The following is a 27,124-nucleotide window of genomic DNA, read 5'->3' on the forward strand; positions in this document are numbered from 1 at the left end:
CAGCCACGACATATGGTAACGTCAGCAAGTCTCGTCTGTATCCATGGAACAAAGAAAGCAAGACACAGGGCGAGAACGGGTGGAGGATAGGCATTCAGCTCAGGAGGAACACAAGCGGATGAGTAACCGAGAAACAGCTCTTAAATGCGCATCTGCAGTGACTTCTTGGTTTAATAGCATATAATTTAGCCTCCATGTATTTCTATTTCTTACAGTTTTTTTTTTCCAGTAATTTATATCTAGTCTCAGGGCCTTGTGGTCAGAGAAGATGCTTGATACGATTTCAATTATCTTGAATTTACCGAGGCATGATTTGTGACCCAAGATGTGATCTATCCTGGAGATGTTCCACGTGCACTTCAGAAGAAAGTGTATTCTGTAGTTTTCAGATGGAATGTCCTATAAATATCAATTAAGTCAAAATGGTCTAATGTGTCATTTAAAGCTTGTGTTCCCTTATTTATTTTCGGTTTGGATGATCTGTCCATTGATGTACGTGGGGTGTTCAAGTCTCCTACTATTATTGTGTTACTGTCGATGTCCCCTTTTGTGGCTGTTAGCATTTGCCTTATGTATTGAGGTGCTCCTATGTTGGGTGCATAGATATTTACAATTGTTATATGTGCTTCTTGGATTGATCCCTTGACCATTATATAGTGTCCTTCCCTGTCTCTTGTAATAGTCTTTAAGGTCTAATTTGTCTGATATGAGTATTGCTACTCCAGCTTTCTTTCGACTTCCACTTGCATGGAATATCTTTTTCCATCCCCTTACTTTCAGTCTTTATGTGTCCCTCGGTCTGAAGTGGGTCTCTTGTACACAGCATATAGAAGGGTCTTGTTTTTGTATCCATTCAGCCAGTCTGTGTCTTTTGGTTGGAGCATTTAATCCGTTTACTTTTAAGGTAATTATTGACATGTATGTTCCTATTCCCATTTTCTTAATTGTTTTGGCTTATTTTTGTAGGTCTTTTCCTTCTCTTGTGTTTACTGCCTAGAGGAGTTCCTTTAGCAATGGTTGTAAGGCTGGTTTGGTGGTGCTGAATTCTCTTAACTTGTGCTTGTCTGTAAAGCTCTTGATTTCTCTGTCTAATCCGAATGAGATTCTTGCTGGGTAGAGTATTCTTGGCTGTAGCTTTTTCTCTTTCAAGACTTTAAGTATCTCCTGCCACTCCCTTCTGGCCTGTAGAGTTTCTGCAGAGGGATCAGCTGTTATCTTTATGAGTTTTCCCTTATATGTTATACAATGGAGTATTACTCAGCCATTAAAAGGAATGAAATTGAGTTATTTGTAGTGAGGTGGATGGACCTAGAGTCTGTCACACAGAGTGAAGAAAGCCAGAAAGAGAAAAACAAATACTATATGCTAACTCATATATATGGAATCTAAAAAAATGGTACTGATGAACCCAGTGACAGCAAGAATAAAGACGCAGATGTAGAGAAGGGACTTGACGACAAGGGGTGGGGGGACGAAGGGGAAGCTGGGACGAAGTGAGAGAGTAGCACTGACATATACACACTACCAAATGTAAAATAGATAGCTAGTGGGAAGCTGCTGCATAACAAAGGGAGATCAACTCGATGACTGGTGACGACTTAGAGGGCTGGGATAGGGAGGGTGGGAAGGAATTGTGGGAGGGAGGGGATATGGGGATATGTGTATAAATACAGCTGATTCACTTTGGTGTACAGCAGAAACTGGCACGACAGTGTAAAGCAATTAAATTCAAATAAAGAGCTTAAAAAAATGCGCATCAGGTTCACGGGCCTCTCCCCTGAGCCTCTGGGCACCTTTTGAGAACAAGCCTTACAGAGGCCAGAATTACCTAGGGCTTGAGGCACTGGCTCTACGGTGACCAGCTCATCCCTGTTTGCCTGGGACTTTTTTGGTTTTAAAACCATAAGTCCCGTGTCCCGGGAACACCCTCATACCCACACAGATCCAAATGGCTCTGAAGTGAAAAACACGTGGCTTCAAATTCCAGGTCACTCAGATGGAGGAACCTTCTAGTACACAACCAGCCTGAAGTCTCCCAAAATGACAGCGTCACAAAAAACAAAGACAGACTGAGGCTCTATGGATGGTATCATGAAACTGAACGCAGGCTGTGACATGTTCTAGGTTGGATCCTGAGCAGGGAGAAAAATTGCTACAAAGATTAGTAAAACAACTGGCAAGATTTGAATAGTCTGCAGATAAGATCAGGGATCAGCAAACTTCTCCTTCAAGGAAAAGCTAGAAAATATTTTAGGCTATGTGGGCTGAGAGGCAAAACTGAAGGATACATGCAGGTATTTAACTATCTGTAAATGTAGCCATTTAAAAACAAAAACCATTCTTAGCTCTCAGGCTGTAATAAAAAAAATTTTTTTGGGAAAACAACATTGAAAAAATAGACAGTGTGGGCTGGTTTTGGCCTGTGAGCCACAGTTCACTGACCCCTGGATTAGAAAATAGTATTTTATCAAGGCTAAAATTTCCGATTTTGATTAGGCTAAAGGGACCTCATGTCTGTAATTTGTTTTCAAATAATTCAGAGAATGTAATTTAGTGAGAAAATGATAAGGCGAAATGTGGCAAAATGTTAAAAGTTGAGAGATGTAGCTGAAGGATCTAAAGGAGTCCTTTGAACTATTCTTGTAATTTTTTGGTAAATTTGAAATTCTTTCAAAATGCATTATTTAAAATACATCCCAGTTGCCCCCCCCAACTCTGTGACTTTGGGTGGGATTCTCATATACTGAATGTCCTCCTACATAAACTGGACCTAATACCACTGCTTCCTGTGACAGGGCCCTCCTCACGCACAGGGCACTGGCTGTGTGCGGACCCGCTCCCGCACTCTCGCCCCAAAGAGGAAAGGCCCCTCTTCTCGTGGAGCTCACTACATCCAGGTGGGTTGGGGGGATAAAATTCGGTCACGACCTCTAAGTGCTTGGCCCCGTGCCTGGATGTTGGCCATCAGTGTTTCCGTGGTGACGATCACCCCGGAGGGTGCCGGGCTCTCTGGGGGCCTGGCCCTCCACAGCTGAACGGTACCAGGCCCTCTGGAGAGATGCGCAGAGGGTGCTCCCTGTCTGCGATGAAACCAGCCTCTTCACCCTTCATTCATCACAGCCTTGGAAGCGTCAATATTTGTGGGGTGAACAGGCCCCTGGAAAGCGTGTTTTTAACCAATTGCAATTTGGTCTTTACCTCCTCTGACAGGAGGTTACGTTAATATTGAATCAATTCACTCCAAGATGATCTTTTTTAAGAAAAGTCTCTTCAAATAAAGCATCCAGGCCACCTGCTGTGTGGTTCTGGGCTGGAGAGAAGTGCTCGCTCACACGAAAGCCACCGTCTGAATCCTCCTCCCAGAGCTTGTTGGTTATTTTCAACAGCTCGGGGAAGCGTGGGCGATGCCGTCCTGCTAAAGGCACTGGGGACCCTCAGTCTTCCCCATGCTAACAGGGACCACTGGGACTTCACGGTGTGGAAGATGCACAGGCCTCACGGGCCCACCTGAGGGATAGGGAGGCCAAGCCGGAATCCCCCGTGGAAGGGCCTGCGGGAGTCCCGGGGCGTCCGGAAGGGCTGGGAGAGGCCACAGCAGGCAGTCAGGCCGAGAGGGGGTACACCGGTGGTTTGGGGTACATCATGGTTACCATATCGCAGGGGCTGAGGTCAGGCTCTGTGGGTTCGAGTCTCAGCTCAATCTCTTCTGACCTTCTTGTGACTTTAGACAAGTCTCGTAACACGTTCACTCATTCCAGTCCCTGCCCTTAAGGCGACAGAAGGTAAATGACGGAAACAAGCAAGCATAGAGGTAACTGAGACAGAATGCACTGGACTGTCCTGGGGGGGAAGAGAGAGGGAGCTGGGCCCCTCCCCCAGCCCCTGGAGGTCAGAGACGGCTTCCAGAGACGAGGCCAAAACTCAAGTGCACAGGATGACTCAGACGCTCGTCAGGCAAAGAGGTTTCAGCAGGAGAAGCGAGTGTCCCGCAGAAGGCACGGCTTGCTGAGGACCCCAAGACGGTCTAAGCTGCCGCTCAGAGGTGACAGGAAGGTAGGAGCTGGACTGTGCATCTTTAAAGGTCAAGTTGAGGGATGTGGACTGTATTCTGAGGGCAATGGTGGGGGGGGGGGGGCACTGATGGATCTTGAATGCGAAGAACCAAGACTGTATCCATATTTTAAAAAATCTCTCTTCAAAGATCAGGGGGCAGAAAGACTGCTTGGACAAGACCCAGACCAGCAGATTTCAGAGGATTCCGAATGAGAGATGCAGGAGGTGCGTGGTGAGAGGGGGGAAGCGAGGAGGGGCTGCATTCCAAAGCTCTTCAGGGGGCACAACAGCTGAGACTCATAGCAGCTTTGTCTGCAGCAGGAAGAGGGGAGTAAGGTGCCTGGCAGGAATTAAGTAAACAACTAAAGAGCTCAGTGCAAACTCGTCTCCATTTAACAACAAAAAAAAGCAAATAACATATTTCCTTTAGGGAGGAGGCAAAGGTCAAAGGCATGAATCAAAAAAAAAAAAAAAAAAAAAAAGCCACTGCCCCGAAGCAGACATCACCTTCCACTTTCTCCGCAGCCAGGTGCCAGCGTCTGCTGCTCACAGCTGTTATTTACGCACAGCGATTATCTCAATTATATATCTTGCTTGTTGGAATTGCTTCTGTCTCCAGATTAGCTTGTTTCCAGTGGAAACATTCCATGGGAATTAATTAGTAATCGCTCCTAAAGAACAGGTGTCATTAGACCCATCCCACACATGGCCTCATCTACCTGTTTCACAAGATCTTGTAAAATCCAAAGTCTTCTGCCAGAGGACTCTGGGAGGTACGACGCAGGAGCCAGTGGGCAGCTCTATATTTAAAAATCATTGTCTTATAGTTTTCGATTTAGAGAATTCCTTCGAATCCAGGGTCCAGGGTTCTTTAAAGTAGCCCAGTAGCTGGGAATAGCATGCCCATTTTTTTTTAGGTAAGAAAAAGGAGCCTCTGAAAGGCAGGGTGACTTGCTCAGAATCGTACAACTAATTAAGTAGCAGAGGCAGGATCTGAACTCACGAGGTGTATGTCTTTCCTCCAGGAGTCTTCCATGTTTTATCACAGGGTCTTAAGCCTCAGGTGTCAACTGAGACAGAGCCAAGTCTCCCAATGAAGGGAAACTGGGCAGAAAGAGCCAGATAATTTTCTCGGGATTCTAGATGGCGGGGCAAAGGGCAGAGGGGACGCCTGTCCACCTGGGAAGAATCCAGCGGCTCTAGGAGATGCTCTGTCCAGGCGAGCCCTCCCACGCCTCTGGTTGAGCACAGCACACCCCACATCGCTGCTTCAGCTGGGCCTGAAACCCTGCCGCCTTTTACAAGCGCCTCCCACCGTGTCCTTCCCTCTCTGTAGCTCTCTAGGCTCCCTACCACCTTTGGGATAAAGTCCAAACTCCTTAGCCGGGCTCACTAAATCGTTCATGAGCTGCCTCCAGCCTCCACGACTAACGTTCCCCTCTCTGCTCTCACCTCAGGGAACGCTGTACACCAGCAACACTATGCCAAAGGGAACATGCCCCCCGTCTCCAGGTGCCCCCGCCCCTTGATGCTCTGGTGTGTCCTCCTAGAACGCCCATGCGCATCTTATCCGGCCAGCCATTCATTTCCATCTTTAAGGAGACAGCTGTAGCCACAGGCTCCTCTCCCACAGCTAAATGAAGGGCATCCTCTTTAGCTAAACTTCAACATTCCCCCAGTAAAGACCTCACCACCCTGCTGGCAACAGTCTGCTCCTAGGTCGGCCTCTCACCTGCACTGGGAGCCCCTCTCGGGAAGGGCTCTTCCTTATCCCCGCAGCCTGGCCTCGAATTTGTCCAGAGCGGACACCGTCTCAGGATTTCCTGGACACACACAGTTCGCTAACAGGTGCTTTCAAACGCGTTCCCCCATGTTTGCCCTCAGAGAGAAAACCTTTCTCTAGGTTACCCAGCGCCGCTGTTAGCGAGCTGTAGAGGCTGCAGAGGGTGTTCAAGCTTCTCAAGCCTTCGCTGGCTAGACTTCATCACCCCACCGCCAACAACTGCCTGGGACACCAGGCGATGACGGCACTCCGCTTCAAGAGAAGGGCTCACAGAAGTCCTGCCACATGGCGAAGGTCGCAAAATTAGCAAGTGCAGGGTCCAGTTCTCCTGACTCAATATTTAGTGAATTTTAAAATTGGTTGAGTGAGGCTCTGTTATTCTAGAGCTACCTCAGTATTGGTTTTCTCATCTGCAAAATGGACCTATGCCACTGAACTTGAAAGGGTGGTTTGAGGGATAAACAAGGCCCATGATTCCCAAATGATGGTCCTGAGACCAGCGTTGGAATCCCCTGATGTGACTGTTAAAAATGTAGATCCTGGGTCTCAATGAGAAAAAAAAAAAAAAAAAGGAAGAGAGAGATCCAGAAATCTGTGATGTTCAAACAATGCTTGTTATCTGACGTGCAGCTAAGTTTGGGGACCCCAAAATTCCAAGGAAAAGCCTGATACACAGTAGGTGCCTGAAAAACGTTAACATCCTGGGCACAGAACTGGCGCCACTGGCGGCATTGAGACATATGTTGCTTCGTGCCCTTGGGTGAATTACTCAGCCTCTCAGAGCCTGTGTCCTTACCAGTAAAATGGGTCAAAAATAGAAATAGCCACCTCCTAGGGTTCTGGTGAGGATGATCTAAATAATGCCACTTCTTATTGCCCCCCTGACCACCTACCAGTCCCGTCAGCTTCAAACCAGCCCCCAGTTTGCCTCTTCTCGCCACACCCACAACCATTTAACCCAGGAGACCATTTCCTCCAGCCCAGAAGGGTACACCAGCTTCCTAACAGCATCCACTCAACCCCCCTCAATCCCTTCTCCACACAGAGAAGTGATCCTCTAAAATGTAAATCAGATTATGTCACGCTCAGCTCAAAACCTCCCGACGGCTTCTCACACCCCTGGAATAAAATCCAAACCTCCCAGGCCCACACGTTCTGGTCCTTGCCACTTCTTCTCCCAGGGGAGTTTAACTCATCACCCAAGCTAAATGAGACCCCTTGCAGTTTCCTATTCCCTTTATTATTTACAATAACTCTGCTTATTTCGTTTACTGCCTGAATTAAGGTGTGGGATGTTTCTGTTCATTTGCATCATTCTTTGCTTGTCCTCTTTTCCGTCCGACGTCTGTTTCACGAGGGAGAGGACCAGGCCTGTCTTACTCACTGTAATACACTTAGATCTAGCAACATGGCCTGCTGCTCAGTAGATACCGAATAAATACTGAACGAAGGAATGAACGCCATAGTCCAGCACCACAACGAGCACTGAAGACGTGGCCAGCAGCAAAGTTAGCTCCTCTCCCTTCCCCTCCCGTCTGCTCTCCCTGCCTGTGTCCCTGGAGCCTTCAGGTAAAGGACAAATACCGTACACCGGAGAGGAGGGACAGCAATGCCCAGTGTCATCGCTGCTTTATTTGGTGAGCTCTGACTCTGGCATCCGGGACACGTGTGCTGAGAGCCAAAGCAATTGTACCCTGACCTCTGGTCCATGCGATCCCATCCTTATAACAATTTCCATGACAACAGCAACAGAAAGCCAAGGCTGTGAATTCCCTTTGATGGGAGCCGGATGCAGAGACCAGGAAGAAGGACTTTCAGAAGAATGAAGCTCTTTGATTCAGCTCAAGGCGCCTTCATTAAATACCACTATTTTCCAAGAACACACATTTTAACCCTGCAGAGGGAGATTTCTCATGAATACTAAAAGAAGGAAAAAGGAAAGAGGAAGAAACAAAACCGCCATGTTTCCTTTTGAAGAACATCCACCTACAGGGAGAAGGGGACTTGGATGGCATCAGGAATGTTTTGATGGAAGACAGGCAGAGCACAGGGCCGCCTGCCAAGGGGGCCACAGGAACCCGAGATGCCTGAGCGGTGGCTGAGCGCTCGGACATCCCGCCTGCCCGACAGAGGCGGCTCAGGATCCTCCATCTCCCTGGTAGGTCACACAGACAGGAAGATGCAGGGTGAGGCGAAAGGGCCCCCAGATTCTGCACTTAGAATCATGAGCCCTGGATTTGAACCCCAACCCTGCCTTGGGTGTCACCTTGGGTGCACTGCTTCCCACCTCTGGACAGAACTTTCCCATCTGTTAAGTGGACACACTATCACTTGCCCTCCCCCAGGGGTACCACGAGGATTAAGGGAGGGGACATATTCAAGCACAGGTGATTCTAATATTCTGACGTGGCCATGAAGAGAAATGAGTGACCAGCTGTCCTGGTTTTCCTGAGGCCGAGGGATTGCCGGGGACACGGGACTTTTAGCGCTAAACCAGGAGAGTCCGCGCCCATCATGTCTGCTGAGGTGCTCGGCTCCCTCCCAGCCTCACCTCCCATCCGCCTCCAGTTCTCCTCTGAGGCAGCCAGGGGACAGTGGGGCCTGAAGATCTGGGTTCGAATCCCAACACTGCCACCGTGGAGCTGTGGGACTCAGGGGGTCACCTCCCCTCTCCACCACCGAGTCACCTCGCTTGTGAACGGAGATGATGACCCTCGTGTAGGAGCTGCATTTGCAGCACCCGCTGTTTCACGCGCAGCCCCGCGGGCCACCACGTGCGCGCACATGCACGCATGCGTGCTGCGCTCAGCCATTCTGGCCCAGGGCCCTGATCTGCCCGAGGCCTCAGAACTCACTCTGCCTCAGCCCTCAAGAAGCGAACGGGACTCCTTGGTCATTATAACTCTCCATCCCCCTCTCCCATATCCATGTGACCCGCCCAGCCCCGCCACGCCCCCCACCTCCCCGCAGGTCTGTGAAAGCCCGAGGTCAGGGCTGTGGCCCCGCCCAGCTGGGTGGGAAACCCACTCTCCGCTCGCTGGCTGCAGCAGCCTCCCCACGGGGCTCCGTCAGGGCCCCGTGACACCCACCTGGCTCTGCACCTTCTCCAGCTCCTCCTTGCTGACCGACGTCTTGCTGTCATCCATGGTCCCCAGCAGGAGCTGCACGTCTGACAGGAGCGCGTGAGTCCTTCTGAGGTCCCTCCGAAGACGCTTCTCCACATCAAAGTCCCGATGGCCGATCTGGAAGCCAAGGGAAGGCTCTCGTGAGCGAAGATGGCAAAGCAGCGGCCAGGGTCCAAGGTCTCCGGAACCAGGCTCCCTGAGTTCAAATCCAGCCTCCATCACTCACACTGTGTGACCTTGAACAAGACCTTTCTCCTCCCCCAGCCTCAGCCTCCTCATCTGCCAAACAGGAATGGCAGCAACCAATGGCAGGGCTGCTGTGGAAATTAAACAGGTGCTTCGACTGGAACATGACTCATCGTGAAGGCACAACAAACCCTAGCTGCTGTTATCACAGCCTGTAAGGATCCAAAGTCGTTCTGTCTCATAATCTGTACCAAAGCCATAACGGTGCAAGAGCCTACCTATCGGGTGAGGCCCTCTGCTGACAGGAGTCAGGACAGCAGCGGCCCTGGAGGGGCAGTGACTGGGTAATACAGGACGGGGACTGCTCCGGGGGTTATTAGTGGTGTTAATCTGGGTGCTGGCTTTACGGGTTGATGAAAATTCAGTGAGCTGTACAGGTCCGGTCAGGTGGGCTTCCCCACATGTAGGTTACACATCAGTAAATGGTATTAGAATTAGCTGTGCTGCTTTGGGAGGTCTACGTCAAGCTTTTCTGTCCCTTGAGCTGGTTTCGTTTGCTCGTACAAAGCCAGGCCATTGTCTGCAGAGGGGCCTTGCGAGAGGTGAGCACGGTCCTCCCCCAGGATCCTGGCCTCCAAGGGGACAGCAGTTGAGTGGCTCCTGAAGAAGCCTCAGCCTGGACTTTGCACTGGGAGGGCAAACTGAGTTCGCTGACAACTCCCAGTGGCCAAGAACACAGGCCGAGACAAGCCAAGGGAGGTGCAGGGTCACGCAGGGGCCCGAGGAGACCCCGACAGCCCACGGGCCCCCCTAGACACAGACCACCTACTTCAGAAGCATTGGGGTTAACGTGTCTGAAAGAAACTAACAGCCGCTTTCTCTGCAGGAGACCAGAGGAAGGAATATGGCACCATTGGTCAGATGGGGTGTTTTCAAGAAAATGGGGTGCAGGTGCGTCAACAGTGGGGCCCAGTTTCTACACCCCTGGGTACCTGTGCCTCCACACCAAGGGCACCCAATCGCTGGGATGCTCAGACAGCCCCAGGACACTCTAGAAACAACATGGGATTTAGAACGAGGTGGCCCAGGCTTGAAACCCTGGCTCACCACTTGCTGGTGGTGGGCCTGAGGCGGAGTCATGCCACCTCTCGGAACCTGAGTTTTCTCGTCTATAGAGGAAGAGGTTAAAAAACAAATCCCTACCCTCCTTGTTGAGATAAGACAAGGATCAGATGTGATAATGGATCGAAAAGCACTTTGTACACTGTCAAATGCGTTACAAATATAAAAGATTATGAGTATTGTCTGACGACCTAGAATGTGTTCCTCTGGACTTTGCACTACTATGATTCTCATGCCAGTTTTGAATTCTTTGAAAAATGAGTTGGTTCTTAGAATATAGCCTCTTGGTTCTCAGATTTATTGCTATGTTAAGTTTAAAATGCTGACATATCTATATATCTATATCTATATCACGTCCATCCTTCCGAGCTGAGGACTAGGCATGGTGCCAGGCCCTTTTGCACATATTACTGCATTTTACTCCTGTGATAGTCTCTTTAAAGTGACATTATTATCACTGACTTTATTAAAATAGTAATAGCTTACACTCAGGGCTTGCTGAGTGTCAGACACCATTCTAAACACTTTATGGGTAGGAACACACGGAGTCCACATGGCGAGCCTATGGGGTGTGATATTATGATTCCCATTTTACAGATGATGAAACTGTGGCTTACAAAAGAGGGGCAGTTTGCCCAAGATCCCACAGCTAGCCATAAGTGGCGGAGTTAGGATATGAACCCAGCTTTTCTGACTGCAAAGAGGTAATTTTAGTAAAATACACAATGAGAGAGATTATGTTTTGCTTTTTAATTGAAAGAAGAAAGGGGGTGTTACGGAGACACAGGGGAGCCTCCCAGCCCAGGCTGGGCTGGGATTAGACAGAGGCTCAGGACTAAGCAGCAGCTAGTTAGGCGAGGTACAGGAAGCGGCACAGCTGAGAAGCCACCTTGAGTATGTGGTTCAGGGTGATTAGCATGAGGGTATAGAACACAGGGATGGGGCAGCTCACAGAATGAGAGAAGCTCCCTGGGGCCAGCTCACCGTGAGCTGTGTGGGGCTCTTCGGTATGTACTCTCGTAGGGAAATGGCGGCACAGCCGATAAAACTGACATGGGGAGGGTAAGTGATCAGCCCAAGGCACACTACTTCTGAGTGGCTACCCCGGGATTGGAACCCAGGCAGCTCGAGCTTAGAATTCAAGTCTCTAACCACTGCACCAGAGTGCCTGGTAAAATCTGAGCCTGGACTTATTAACTCGAGAGCCCAGATTCTTTGTCATGATTACACGCAAGCAGCAAGCTTTTGCACCGTCCTCATTTTTGTATCTGCTCTTGCTCTGCACACATCCTAATGTGCCTTTAATTCTCCTGTGGGGCAGGTCAGCGTCAGGGACATTCAGGAAGACACCATCCTCGCTGCCAGAAAGACTCTGAAAATGCTGGCACCATCTCCTTTCTGGAGGGATGGTTACAAACAAAATTCACAACAGAACCTCAGCCCAAGCCACCCTCCCCTTCATAATAAATTGCTACACAAGAGGAGGGGGAAAAACTAAAAAACTCATTAGGTTAATGGGAAATAAATGTCATTCTGCAAGTTTACATTTTGCAGCACAAAGATTCAAATTTAGATAAAGCTGGTGAATAATTAACCAATAAATCTAAGTGATGTTTAGTGTTGTTGTGGGAAACTCTGTTCCAACCTCGATTGTTTCACCATTTATCATAAAGGTAAATTGTTTGGGGTAGTTGTTAAATGCCTGTCATCAAAGAACTCTCCAAGCACTTTTTTTTTTTTTTAATTTTTTAAAAATTATTTATTTATTTGGTTGTGCTGGGTCTTAGTTGTGGCAGGCGGGCTCCTTAGTTGTGGCATGCGAACTCTCAGCTGCAGCATGCATGTGGGATCTAGTTCCCTGACCAGGTATCAAACCTGGGCCCCCTGCATTGGGATCATGGCGTCTTAACCACTGCACCACCAGGGAAGTCACCTCTCCAAGCACTTTTAATAAATGATCTAAAAATGTTATTAGGAATAACCAAGCCATTTTACAGATGGGGAAACTGAGGCTTAGAGAATGTTTGTAGCTGAAGGCTGCACAGCAAATTAATGGCAGATCTGGGTTGCCTGATAACATTATGAAAAATGATGGTCTCCGACAGGGTAATTCTAGTTAACTGAACCTTAATTACTGTTTAAGCAGCATGGTGCTAGATTTTTTAAAAACACAGCTTTTCAGGGACTTCCCTGGTGGTCCAGGGGTTAAGACTTCAAGTTTCCAATGCAGAGGGCACAGGTTTGATCCCTGGTCAGGGAACTAAGATCCTGCACGCAGCGTGGCGTGGCAGAAAAATTTAAAAAAAATTTTTTTTTCTTTTTAAATACAGGTTTTCAAATAACATAGATCTCACTTCAAATCCACCTAGACCACTAACAAGCTATATGATCTTGGGCAATGTGCTTTACCTTTTAAGCCTTACTTGTTTCATTTATATGAAGGAACTAATAGTATCTATTCCACAGACTTGTGAAAATTAAAATATGTTAGAAAAAAATTATGGTTAAGCACTTACCTAAAAATTTATGGGTAACTAGCAAAAGAATAGAAATATGGTTTGTAGCTTTAGACCCAGCAATAGAACAAAAGGGATCATAGAAGACATTATCAATCCATCCCAGAACAGGAAAGGAATAAAGGAAGAAGCAAAGGAAAAGGGCAATAAACCAACAAAACTAAACACAAAAGAATAGAAATTATTTCAAATATATCAGTCTTTATAGAAAGGTGAATTAATTAAATTCTCCAGTGAAAAGTCAGAGGCTAAAATACTGCATTAAAAAGTATCCAAAAAAAAAAAGTATCCAGCTGTTTAAGGGACACACACACACACACCCTGGAAATGTTAAAAACAAAGGAATAAAAAAGGTCTTGCAGGCAAACTAAAAGAAATTAAGCAAAATAAAATAAGGCAAAAATAATTCATGGAGAAAAGAGGGACATCGTAGAATAATTAGAGAAACAATGTACAATGTGCCAAGGAAATAAAGGAATAATAAACTTAGAAGCACCTAAAAATATAACCTCAAAATATATAAAGAGAAAACTATAACACAACTATAAGCAAAGTATATCCCCGTGTACCACTATAATTAACCAAAGTATAAAAACATTCTACTCATAATGGCCATAAGACTACAAGACTCCTAGACATAAATCTAACAGAAAAGCTCAAGGCTTATGTGGAAAAAAAATATATATATATATAATAAAGTAAATATTATGTATTTATTATCATTAGAAAGTATTAATTTATAATAAAAATAAAATATATTTCTGAAAGCCATAAATATATGAAGAGATATAGCATGCTCACGAATGCAATGGCTCAATATAAAAAAATTATGTCACTTGTTCGCAACTAACTTGCAAAGCAATGCATTTGAAAATCCCATCAGGCTTTGTTATGGAATCTCAATAAGGAGATTAAAGAATCACAAATAGATAAGAGAACTTCAGAGATGAGAAGGACTGTTTACAAGTTATCAAACCTGGCCATTAAGACCACATGGTGCAAGAACTGACAAATAAACCAATTAAACAGAATGGGTAGCCCCCAACTACAGCCATACACACATGGAAACTGTAGAAAAAATTACTTATGAAATAAAACAAAGGTGACCTGTATCGGGAAAAAAATAGATTCCTACCTCACACACACCAAAATAAAATCTAGGTGGATTAGAGACCTAAAAATGTCCAAAACTGCAGAAAATTTCAGAAATATGGTGAAATATCTTCACGAACTCTGTTTAAGGAAAGAAATCTTAAAAGCACCAACCACAACTGGTTAATATGACTATGTAAAAAACACTTTTTATTAAGTAAAAAACATTATAAGCAAAGTGCAATGATTAGAGTAGGAGATGTTTGCAAAATATACAACCAAAAGTGGATTAGCTTCTTGGATAAGGATCGTGAATGATGAATAGAAAAGAAGGTGAAGACAAAACATTGTAAACAGGCAATTCACATACGAGAAAACCATGATAAATGTGAAAAATGCACAGCTTCACCAGTAACGAGGGATAAGCAGTACAAATGAACACTCAGTGACTGGTAAAGATTTTCAAATGTCTGGCAATGCCACGTGTTGGCCGGGATGTAGGGTAGCAATGTAAACCGCCACAATCACTTTGAGGAACAATTTGGGCAACATCTAATAATTCCAAAATGGTCATTCCTAATAGCCAGCAATTCCTCTTCTAGCTTCAGACCCTGGAGAAGCTCTTTCCCACATGCACAGGGAGACGTGTAAGAATACGCACTCCAGTTCTGCGTCGTAGAATGGAAATAGCTAAATATTCGCCAGTAGAGGAATAGGATTCAAGAAAATGAATAATACTGCATAGCAGTTAAAAAGAATGGATTAGAGCTACATATATTATCACGGAGGAATCTCAAAAACAGAGTACAGATGGGGACAAAGTAAAGACAGAATCATACGTACTGTACCATTAAAGCTCAAATACACATGCAGGGGAATTACAGCTTCCAACCTCAGGAGAACGGTCCCCTCTGGGAGGGAAGGAAGGAAAGATGGAAGGATAGAGGGATGGGAGATGAGGAATAGAAACCAAGGGGCCACCACTTTTGAAATGTTTTGCTTTCTGAACAATATCTGCATCCGATGTGGCAAAATGTTACTTTATGTGAACCCTGTCCTTTTGGTGCACGAGCATCAATCACACTGTCTGTTCTACCTCCCATGTGCTTGGCAAATGTCTTACTAAAACATTTAAAAGTATCCAACGTGATAAGTTATTCAAAGGCTCCAGCTTGGTGACTAACAAAATTAGCATTTCATTCACTTAAATTTACCTTCTCTATGCACATAAAATTTCAGATTTTAGCAATATTTATAGAAACCTTTCTTTACTGGATTGACTCCTTTGTTTTCTTAAACAGACCATGCTGGACAGAAGGCGACCCTCTCCCGATGATTTCTGACTCTCATTCTAGAATCGGATATTGGGGTGTGCGCGCTCTCGCACTGATGCCAAAGGGAGAGGCGCCTCGGCAGCTCTGCAGCCAGTGGCCCCAGCCTGCCTGGCTGAAAATCCAGAAAACCCAGAGGAGGACAATCACAGGGAGTGCTCCCGTTGACGCCCTCCGCTTCCGACTCTCACTCTCGGGGCTGTGGGGGTCCCGCTCTAGGATTCACTCATGTACTCAATTAAAAAACAATACGTAGTGAGCACCTATTTGTCCGAGGCCTGGCTGCCCTGGGTGACCATCTGGAGGAGGCCTGTGCTTCTCCGTAAACCAGAGGAATGACTGGGGTGAGGTTACCGACAGCAAGATCGTTACTAATTAAAAGACAAGGAACACACCTTAAGCAGATACATTAAAAAAACGCTCCTGTGGCACTTTAAAAGAAATCACATGCGCCACCGGCATTCCTCTCCTCCCATGTTGGGGTTTCATGCAGCAGCAGCACAGGCAGGGAAAGGAATATCCGGGGGATGGAGGAGCGATTCCCCCTGACTCTGATACCGGGAGTGGCTCTGGGCTCTGCTGGCTGCCTTCTTTACAGCAGTGCTTCTCTGTAAAGGGGCAGGCTGCTCATGTCCTGGAGGAACACTTGGTAATGTCTGTAGACACTGCTGGTTGCCACAACTGGGGGAGATGCTTCTGGCATCTAGTGGGTGGAGGCCAGGGATGCTGCTCGACATCCTGCAATGCACCAGACAGCACCCCACCCCACCCCCGCCCTGCCCCACCCACAACAAAGAGTGACGCAGCTCAAAATGTCTGCAGTGCTGCAGCTGAGAACCCTAGTCTACGGTGACAGCAACAACTCCGCAAGGCTCTGCTCGCCAGAAGCCCTGAGTGGTTCATTAGATCACCCACAGCCACGCAGACAGAAGCGGCCCTGCTAGGGTCTAAAGCTCCACTGGCCTGACTCTGCCTCCAGCAAAAGTCTGGTTCTCACAAGGCCAGCTGTGAGCACCGCAGCCATTCACAGTCACCCCGTCAAGGCAAAGGCTGTCTACACTCTCACCGCGACAGCGGCTGAAGGCAAGGTGACCTCGTGTCTCTCTTGTGGCTGTGGGTCCACTCTCTTTATTCTCAAGCGTTCTTCCTAGAACCGTGCTGTGTGAAGACTCCCCCCAACCCCGGAAGGTCCCCTCTGAAGAGGCAATGAGTGAAGCAGAGACAGGACTGGTGGAGAAGAGGGCACCTGGGAGGAGCAGGTGGAGGCCCCTGACAGTCCAAGCCCCGGGCAAGTCCTAAGGCCCCTCCAGCTGGCCTCCCCCATGAATCGGCTCTCTCACAGGGCCCAGAGGCAGCGAAGGCACTTCCCGAACGTCTGCTGCTGTCTCCCTCTTACCTGATCGCAGAGGGTTCCAATCAAGCCTTCCAAGTCCTGCTTCTCGTGGAGGACCATCTGCTTCTCCTCATATTCTTGCTCCAGCTGCATTTCCAGCTGCCGGAGCTGTGGGCACAAAGGGCAGATGCAGGCAGAGGACACACGCGCTCCGTCCAACAAACCCCATGAGGCAGGGACCCTCTGGAGGATGGGGTGGGGGACGTGGAGTTCATGGCCCCTCACCCAGGTCCATAAAGGCTCACCCAGCAGTTAGGAAGGGGTATCTCTGCCAGAGAACTTGGGAGCCCGACAAGTATGGGGAGGGCTGGCCAGTGATGGGGAGTCCCCCACCATCCACTGAGAAGCCCCCAGTTCCCTTCCCATTTCCTAACAGACATCTCCTTCCTCTGCCATGGCCCCACTTGGATGGTTACTAGTCTTGGCACACTGACTTTTTAAGATTCTGCACAACATTACATCCAGCATGTTAAAATGCATTACCCTCTCTTATTAAATACACTATGATGTAGAAAAAAAAAAAGGAAAAAAAAAGTGCATTTGAGATTATTTGGTGCTTGGATTGCATGTTTGTCTCTCCAAAATTCCTAACGCTGAAATCCTAACTCCCAATGCAATACTATTGGGTGATGGGGCCTTTGGGAGATAGTTTGGTTTAGGTGAGGTCATGAGGGTGAAGCCCCCATGCTGGGATTAGTGCCCTTATGAAAAGAAACGCCAGGGACCTTCCTTCCTCTCTCTCTCTGCTGTGTGAGGACACAGTGAGAAGGCAGCCATCCATCTACAAGCCCTCACCCCACACCAACTCTGCCAGCACCTGGACTTTCCAGCCTCCCGAACTGTGAGAAATAAATGTTTGTTGTTTAAGCTCCACTCCACCCCCCACCAAGTCCACAAGTCTTCAATATTCTGTTATAGCAGCCCAAACGGACGAAGACCTCTGGCTATGAGCAACACATTTAATTTACAGTTGGCTCTGGCTTCTCAGTAATCACCCAGCAAAGGCAGGCACTCCCTGCTACAGCAGATGCCCCTCTACAATGGTGCTCCACACACCCTCTTCTGCACCATTCTCTCTCATGTGTGTTGTCTTCCGCCTTCCTCCTTCTCCACCCTGCGCTCTCAGTGACCTTCTTTCACAGGTGGGCGCGCTGAGTCAAAGAGTGGTCCTGAAGCACAGACGCCTAGGTCCGCTGCTGCTGACAACAGTCAGCATCTATCTCCTGGCCCCAGCTCTCCTGCCACACCAGACAGCCATCAGCATTCCCACCCAGGTCGCTAACGATTGATTTCCTGCCACGGTGAGAGACAGACTGAGCAGAGCAGTCACTAGACGTGCAGTCAATGTTAGTATCTGTCATAGGAAAAAAAAACCACCTTTCTCTGACCTCAGTCGGCCCCTTTGTAAATCTGTCCATGGAAAAGCTTCAGGAGGGTCTGGGTCACGTCTCCAATTCATCAGGGTCCTGGCTCAGGGCGCTCATGATGTTTTGAGGCACTCTTGGAATGTACTAGAAATTGTGCCCCCTTCACCTGAGGGCACATGGGCAGGGACTGGGGGCTTCCATCTCCTGACCCACGGAGAGGAAACAAGTACTGATGGATGGCCATTTGAAAATAAAGTTCATTTCAAAATTTTCTTTTAAGTGAGACACAAGGCACCCTGCTCCACACCTGCTTAAAACTGAAGACTGCAAAAGCTGAAACTCATTTTGAAAAATATACAAAAATAATAAAAACTATATACCAAGCAAGGCAAAGTTTTCTGCAGTGTGTTCTGTAGAACATTTCCACATGGTGTACACACATATCCTGTGTGTGCAGGGGAGGGTGGGAAGTCCATGCTAGAATAAGCTTGGGAACCACTGAGTTAATGGGGCCTTCCACGCAGGACTTATCAGAGCCTTTGGTAAGTTCATATACAGGAAGAGTTAAAGGATGCAACACTGCCGAAGGTTGACTTCTATCAAGTGCTTCCTAAATGGCCTTCCATAGTCCAAACATTTGCAAAAGAAAAAAATTAATCTAGTTACTTTGGTCAAGAGATTGGGCTTTGGAGTCAGACAAACCTAATTTCAAGTTCAAGCTTGTCTACTTCCCAGCGAGGTAACCTTGGGGAAGACACTTCACCTTTGGGACTCTAGTTTCCTCGCCTGTAGAACCAGGACTATAAACCTTACAGAGTTCTTATGAGGATTAAATAAGCTGACAGACATAAGGAACTCAGCCTGAAACATGGTGCCCACTGGGTATTCAGAGAATCTCATTCATTTCTCCCGAATATGCGACAATGGAAAATAAGCAGAAAATGCACCATCAGCGTTAACTCCTAGCACTTTACAGTTTATAAGGCATTTGCCATTCTTTCATCTCATTCTCAGAATAGGATAAGGAAAGTAGAGCATTTTCTATTACTGCTCTCATTTCATAGATGAAAAAACTGAGTCTTAGGGAAGTTACAAGACTTACTCAAGGGCACACAGGTCTGGTTGAACCTAAAATCTATGACTCTTCTTTTCAGACTCTGGGGAGTTCTGGGAGGAATGCACTTGGCCCCTTGGGATGGTCAATGTGAACCTCCAGAGGGGCTGAGCTCTAAAGTGGCCCCAAAAGGAGTATTTGAGGAGCAGGACAGGTAGCAGATGCAGCAGCACCAACCACTGGGAGCGGAGAGGGGCTCAGTTCTTACTCCCCCACCCTCAGAGCAATGACAGGGTGCCGAGGCGGCCCCACCTGCCCCAGGACGTGCTCAGCTAGAGTCGTGTCTCCAACTGGGGCCTCCTCCAGCCCCACCTAGTATGATGCTCCAAGAGGGGCTCCAAGTCCCTGCACCCTCCTTGTCGTGGATGGATTAGTCACGCCCAAGAGTAAGACAACCACCAGGCTGGTTCCCTGGTTCCCCTGGAAGGATCAGCTGCCTAGAAATCCACACATACTGGTTTTGCTAGTAAGTTTCCAACAAACAAGGGTCACATTACAAAGCTCTGTGCAATGGTTCCGTATCTGTGATCTCTTTGAATCTTCCCTGTGACTCTGCAAGATGGCCATTATTATCCTATTTTATAGATGAGAGAAGTGAGGCTTATTAGCAAGGTTGCATGATTTCTCCAAAGCCCCACAGTTGATAATGGATGGAGCTGGGACTTGATCCAAGCCTCCATGACTCTAAATAAAGTAGCAACACTGGCTTTCTTATGTGTCTTATAAACTGGCTCTGAGTGACCAGCGGTGGAAACAGAGAAAGGATCCAAGGAATGAAATGGAGTTTAGTTGCAGTTGAGGGTTTAAAATCACCTTCCCAAGGTCACACGGCTGTTAAGTTGGAAGGACAAAGACTCAGACCGAGAGTCTCTGAGTTCCAGTACCCATGCTCTCAGCCCCTGCAGTCTGGGGGTCTCTGTAGAGACCCTGCTTAGGGAGCTAATAGTCAGAGTCAACTTTGGGAAATGCTACTCGGCCCCTTATGAGAGATTCACAATGTACCCAAGGCTAGGAAAGGCCCACAGAAGTCCTGCCCAGACAAAACCTGTTAAATGAGGCTTGACCCAAAGCTTCTCAGCACTGCCATTTTAAAGATTCATCTCACATTCACATAAGTGATGTGTCTGTAAAGAGGCCTGTCTCGGCACTGGTTATAGTAACAGAAAATCCTAAATGTCCAATGACAAGAGACTTGTAGAATAAATGAGAGCAGGCCTAAGGTGGTATACTTTCAAGCCATTAAACATGTAAATTAGATCTGCATTTACTGACATGAGAGGAGGCCTAGGATAAACTCCCGAGTGAAAACAGCAGGCTTCAAAGCAGCAAGACCCCATTTAGGTAAAACGATATCTCTACAAATATGCATGTATAGGTACAACGAAAGCGAGAGAGGAAAGAACATTTAAAAATACTAATAATGATGGTGTCTTGGTGGTAAGATTTCAAGGGTTTATTGCCTTCTTATACACTGTTTGAAACCTCTGCAAAGAGCTTGGGTAAAATGTAAGAAATAGTTTGCAAGGCAAACAGCCAGAAGGGACTGGTCCCCTTCCTGAAACATAAATCCTTACCCAGGGCATCAGTCACATGGCACTAGGGACCCTTGGTAGAAACCTTGGGATGATTATGCTGGACAGTTCCAGAGGCTTCTGAAAGTCCTAGGATCGTAGTTAGGACAAGGACTCCTGCTCCAGCACCCTTGAAAGCACTGAGGAAGCTCAGGTCTCGGGTGGTTGAAGAGCCCGTCCCAGGCCCTGGAATCCCCCTCACTCTAAGGACGAGGCACCCAGACTGGCCCTGGCAGGACCCCAGGGCACAGCTGTGCTCGTGGCACATACCCGCTTCTGGCAGGACTGGCGGACATCCTCCAGCTCCTCCTCCTTGTCTTCTCGGTCCTTCTGGTGCATCTGCTTCATCCGCTCGATCTCCAGCTCAAACCGCTGACGGAGCTAGGGACAGCAAGGACAGCATGTGAGGGTGACCCACACTAACCCCATCGTTCTTAGCATTTCAGTTGCGTTTTTTGTTTTTGCACTGCTTGGGTGACAACGGTTATCCCCCCAGGCACCCAGAGAGGTCAGAAATGGTAGATAAACAGCCCAAATGTTCATTCCATTCCTTCCGTGGTCACAACATATGTCACTGATCAATCACACTCTTTGCCACTGAGTTTAGGTGTGACCTCAGAATCTTTCTCAACACTCTTAAGATGAGACAAGTTTGTCATCCCTGGAGCAGGCATCAGGGAAGTATTTCTGGATGGGTGGATAGGTGCATGGATGGATGGTAGAATGAAAGTTTACTTATAAAGACAGGAAATCCTGGAGAGAGAACTTGCTCAAGATGTTACCTTGACAATTCACTTTGCCTCTGACTGGTTACCTTTTTCTGTAGGAAACAGCCTTCTTAAAATGCATTTGTGAGAATTAAATGGGATGACATGTAAAGCATTTAGCACAATGTCTGTCACAGAAAGATTACTTTTTCTTTCCCCATTATTTTGAAAATGGAGAGAAATGACTATCCCCTCCCTTCCCAGAAGCCTGACGTAACTAAGAACTGTGGTCCCATGAAAGAGATGAGTCTTTTTGATGAGAGCCTCCAAAACCTGCTCAGAGCAGGAAAAGAGCTGTGTGTGATGTTTAAACTGCGCCATCTTACATAAAAGGCTCTAGGATTGGAGGCAGAAGTCACGGGATCCAATTCTAATCCAGGAGTTTACTTTCTTGATTTTCATAACTGAGAGACTAACTCAAGCTCTTGCTTGTCAAGTTTTGTGGCATATTAGAATTACCTGGTGCCTTTTAAAAAAAAGAAAAAAACCTTCAATTCCAGGGCTTCGCCCTAGACGCACTGGGTCAGAATCTCCAGGGTACAGGCCTCAAGAAACTATACTGTTAAACTTTCACTGCTCTATACTCTTCAGCGCTGTGGGTCATGGAGCAGCACGGAACCCAGCATAGAGGGTTAGACTGCAGACACTACACCATCCTGACCATTTGCTGCACGGCCCCGGCGCCTCGCCACAGGCTTTCCCGAGGCCACAATCGCTGCCTCTCTAACATGGACATTCAGTCGAGAGAAAACAGCTGTGGTCTTTCCAAACGTTGATGGTGTTCTCTACTACGCAGGACTGTGGTGAAGAGGAAAAAGAACACGTGCGTCAGAGCCCCTGTTATAGTTCCCGGCAGAAAGCAGCCTCACTTTAAATGTCAACTTCCTTCCTCATCGCCTTTAAAATGACAGAGGTTATGGGAAGATAATCCAAAATGAGGAGCTTAAGCAAGTAAATGTAGTATTTCTTTTTCATTTTTTTTTCCCGAGCCTTGGATACTCCTGACATCTGCAATACCATTTATGTCAAGCTTATATGAGTTAACATAAAATTTCCTGGAAAAAGTGCTATGTTGTAATCAATAAATATCTCCTGGACGTCCACAATAGCCCACTGCAGTGTGAGGTGATGGGTGAAGATGGGTGAAAGGGTTGAGTGAGCCTCGCCTCCTGTGTAAGCTGGGGGGGGTACCTGGGAAGCTGCATTCAGCCTCGGGTCCCTGAGGTCACCATAGTGCATTCCCGCTTCCCTGGTGGCATCTTCAAGAAGTAACACACTTTCCAAAGTGCTTGCTTTATTCTTGATTCTGGGTTGCTAGGGGACGCTGTTCCACCCTCTGTGTACTTGAACGACCTGCACAAATATCCCACCTCCTTCACGAACCTTCACAGATTCATAGCTGGGGTTGGGGAGGCAAGGGGGTTGACGAGGCTCTGACTTCATTGTACAGATGAGGAGAAAACAGGGTCTCGCCTAACGTCACACGGACCCAATCTGCATGTGACCATCTTGCAGTCTCAAATGCCACATGACTCCCCTGCCTCTGGGCCTTTGCACGGGATGTTCCCCCTGCCTGGAACTCTCCTGCTCAGCCAACTCAGACTCATCCCTCAGCTTTCAGCTTCAGTAAATGTCACTTCCTCCAGGAAGTCTTCCCTGACTGTTCCAAACCCACTCCCCAAACCAGACCTGCAAGTTAAACCTTCCCATAACGCTCAGCATGACTATAACCTTCGGCAGAGTGGAGACCACATCTGTTGTTTACAGCTGCATTCCTAGCATCCACCCAGTGCCTGACACACAGCAGGTGGTTAATAAATATGGGTTTGACTGAGTGAGCAGAGAAGCTCTGTTTTCTGAACTGCTCCAGACTGTCCCTCCACGCCTGCCACATGCGTGTCTCAATACTCAGCAGGCTCCACCGCGGTGGAGGGGATATGAGTGAGAAGCAGGGGCTGGTGCCCCGGCTCCCCCCGCCACCCCCACTCCCTCACCCCACTTCACTGGAGCTGCTCAGAGTTTACCTGCTTTACGTACTTGTGCTGCCTGGTCAGATGTTCTTGAAAACTGGAGTTCCAACCTTAAAACCACGTCAAAATAATTACCCCTTATGAAATCCCACATGAGAAATTTCTTTAGAACTAAGCATCAAGAAAAACCTTGCTTCCCCTTGAAAAACTGGCTTCTTTTTATCTCGGGGATGATAAAAAGCCTGTATCTCACACTTCCTGTTTCTCTCTGGCCACCAGGAATTTTAGAGCTAAAACTATTAAGTGTGTAAGATGATATGTTCTGGGTGTCTGCATATTAATTCACCACCCCACCCTTCCTTAGCACCAGTTTTAATTTGTGTTTTTCTGGTTCGGCTTGTTTTATTTATTTATTTTTCTATTTTGTTATGCATACATCTTATAAGCTGTCTCGAATCCTTTGTGGAATGAAGCAGACAAATAAAATATTCATCAGGTGCTTCGCTGAGGGGCTGGTACAAGAGCTTTGGATCCCTGCCTTATTCTCCTTAGTTATTCTGCATTTTCCAATGCTCAGGACTTGCATCTCCCTGGAGGCTGTGCACAGGGCAGGTATGGAGGGCACTGTGGAGTCAGAGGGCGCAGGCTCCAACTCCCACCCCTGCCACGTGCTGCCTGTCCCCGAGCCTCAGCTCCCACATCTGTAAAGTGGGGATGATACTAATATCTCAGCATATAAACTCCCTGTAGACACTCATGAGGTGATATGTGAGGTGAGCTTAGAGCCAAGTCTGGTCCACAGACAGTCCTCAACAAATACCAGATACCTGGTCGACAGTTATTTACTGAATACCGGCTATGCACCCGGCCGCACTCCAGGCTCTGGGATGCCCTGGTAAGCAAGATCAACCAGAAAGTCCTCCTACTTCCCTGAAACTTATAACCTAATGGGGGAGAGAAGCATTGAGCACGTTTTGCAAAACATTATTCAATATGCTGGCAGGAGCTATGAAGGAGAACCACCTGGCTAAGGAGACAGAATGTGAATGTGGTGTGGGGGTGGGGCTGTTTTTGAGAAGAAGGTCAGGGCGAGCTTCTCGGAGGAGGTGACGTGCACACTGGCAGGACAGTAGGAGGGGGCTCCATCATGAAGGCTCCGAATGTCAGACAACCTTCTGCACTGGAGTCAGCATGGGGCAGGGCACGCCCAGGACAGGACTTTCCTACCTGCTCCAGCTGCTTGATGGTGTTCTCCTGCTGGTTCTGGATCTTCTCTTGCTCGAGGGCACTGGATTCCAGCTTCCAGAGCCTCTCCTTCAAGCCGGCGATGGAATTCTCCCCCAGAGAGGGTGACCCCAGCAGCTCCCGCTTCTGGGCCTGAAGCATCTCCACCTCTTGCTTCAGCTGCAAGGTTTCTTGCTCCTTTCGCTACAGAGACAAAGCAGGTAGAGACCCGGAGTCACATGGCCCTACTCCTGCTCCCTCCAGGACACCTTCACAACCTGCACGAGGGCACTTTCCACTTTGCAGTGCATGCCATCTCCATCTGGGCCTTGTAGCCCCTCGCCCGACTGTGGGACGCCAAGGGCCCCTCCCTGGGACAGTTCAGACAGGCTGGGGTGGAGAGTTTGTGGGAAGCAACTTCCTTGCCCCTAGAGCTAGTCCTCAAAGCACAAACAGGAGGTGTTTGCCGCATGTGAAAGCTGTGTACCTGCCAAGGCTGGGCCTGGGATGTTGGAACAGGGAAGCAAAGTGGCCAGGAACGACTCTTCCAGGTTAGAAAGTCAGCTCCAGGGTCAAAGAAGTTTGGGCTAGATCATGAAGGAGCTGCATGCCAGGCTAAGAGGTGCAGAGGTTCTCCCAGGGTAACAGGGAGCCACAGCAGGCTGAGGAGCAGCTGAGTGAGGGCCTGTGTCAGATTTTAATCAAATCCCTCTGCGCTGGAGCCTGCAGGGGACTGGGCACTGCCCCTAGCCGGGTCTAGAGCTAACTCATTCGGAGCCTCCCAGGTGGGCACCTCAGAACTCAGGCGGGTGACAGGAGCAAGATCGTGAGGGACATGGAACTAGGGAGCCCTGCTTATCCATCACCTGCCACCCACAGTTTGTCGGTTCAGGCACACTGGGCTCCGTGACTCCGGCAGGCTGGCCAACCAGGACAGCCACATGCAGAGCTCTCCCCGCCAGCACCATCTGCAGCAGGCGCACAAGGGGTTTCCTGAGACCTAGCAACCAAGAGCCAGGGTGGCTCTGCGTCCCCACCCCTCACCTTCACGTGCTGCTGAAGCCTGCCCAGCTCGCACCGGACACTGGTGTTCTCCTGGGCCACTTTCTCGCGGAGGCCCTTCTCAAACACGGACTCCCCCAGGGCCTGGGCCAGCTGCGTGTCAAACCTGTCCAAGCAGAACACGGGTCATGGCATCAAGAGGGGCATGCCTGGGGTGGGGGTGGAAGGGAGGGGAGGGGAGCGGAAGCGCGGGGCTGGAGAGAGGCAGTTAGCTTGCTGAGAACCAGAGAGAATTAAATGATGGAGGGTTTGTGGATATGGGGTAGGAATCCTGAACACCAGGGGGCAACTTTGAGGGTTTACAGTTTCCACAAAAATACTAAACACTTATTTAAAATGTGACAAAAATCTATACACAAAAATAAAAATAGAATAAAAGTATACAAATAGAGAATAAGAACAAGAAACCCAGATATATAGAAAAAACTCATCTATCAGGTTTGCCGACACATGCCAAGGACCTTTAACTCCACGAGGCCCAGGTCTGGCATCTCAGAGTCACTGACTGGTGAATGAATGAACTCAACAGCACAAACAGGGGATATCCAGCATTGCATACTGTGTGTGATACCGTGGGGCTCCTGCACTCATAAGCCGTGTGAGAGCATGCTTATCACACATAGAACACTGGACACGTACACATCCCATCCTGTCTTCATTTGGTTCCTAAGCAGAAAACACAAAGACTGGACAGTCCTTTAGGGGCCATCGGGGAATTAGGAAGTGCCTCACTGGGAGCCCACCTGCCCCTCCATGATGGTGACCACTGGATGAGAAGTGTTTCCTGGACTGGACATCATTCCACTCATCAGCCTCTGTCCCTATCACAGGTGAGGAAACCGGCAGAGGCTCGCTCTGACAAGCCTCAGTAACATGTGACTTTGGTCACTTGCCCTCAGCCCACACAGAAAGGCCACCTACTCCAGGAACTGAGTGTGGACAGAATGGTTGAACTGGGCATGGGCATTTGGCCTTGGTGAGAAGAAAGTCTCCCTTGTTACAAGATTATCCAATGTCCCTTAACACTCGATGGTCATTCAAAGCCTCAAGACTCCTGAGATAGCCAACCACGGGTCATATGAGGGAGCCCTCCTGTTGGAAGGGCCAGGGGCTTTCTGATTGGCTGTTGGTGACATCACTGCAAAGCTGCTATTGGCTGCCTCTGAATGGCAACACTGTGATGATGACAATGGTCCAGCAGCCCCAGAGTGCCAGGCTCTGAGCTGGGGTCCATGGGCTCCTTATGACAATTCAGCTAGAAACACGGTATCGCCATTTCATACAAGAGAAAACTGAAGTTCAGAGAGGTGAAGTGACTCAGCCAAAATCCCAAAGTGGGTTTGAGCCAGCTTCCCTGCTGACTTAGCTGGTCCCCCATCGACCTGCTCATGCCCTGGAACACATAGGGAAAGACAGTGGGGGCCAGACAGTGACAGGTGTTTTAAAGG

General features: G+C 48.1%; 1 protein-coding gene across 1 annotated transcript in view; it reads right to left on the reverse strand.

Annotated features, from left to right (window-relative positions):
- The window catches only part of MYO18B (myosin XVIIIB), a 220,234-nt gene that overhangs the window by 80,190 nt on the left and 112,920 nt on the right, over nt 1-27,124 (reverse strand). Inside the window, exons 29-33 of the mRNA XM_057746688.1 lie at nt 25,659-25,782; nt 24,618-24,818; nt 20,924-21,034; nt 16,605-16,709; nt 8,926-9,078 (exon numbers count right to left, since the gene is read on the reverse strand). Of these exons, the coding sequence (XP_057602671.1) occupies nt 8,926-9,078; nt 16,605-16,709; nt 20,924-21,034; nt 24,618-24,818; nt 25,659-25,782 (694 nt within the window). The remainder of the gene's footprint in view (nt 1-8,925; nt 9,079-16,604; nt 16,710-20,923; nt 21,035-24,617; nt 24,819-25,658; nt 25,783-27,124) is intronic.

The sequence above is a fragment of the Hippopotamus amphibius genome, chromosome 8, assembly GCF_030028045.1.
Source record: "Hippopotamus amphibius kiboko isolate mHipAmp2 chromosome 8, mHipAmp2.hap2, whole genome shotgun sequence".
In the NCBI taxonomy this organism is placed as follows: domain Eukaryota; kingdom Metazoa; phylum Chordata; class Mammalia; order Artiodactyla; family Hippopotamidae; genus Hippopotamus; species Hippopotamus amphibius.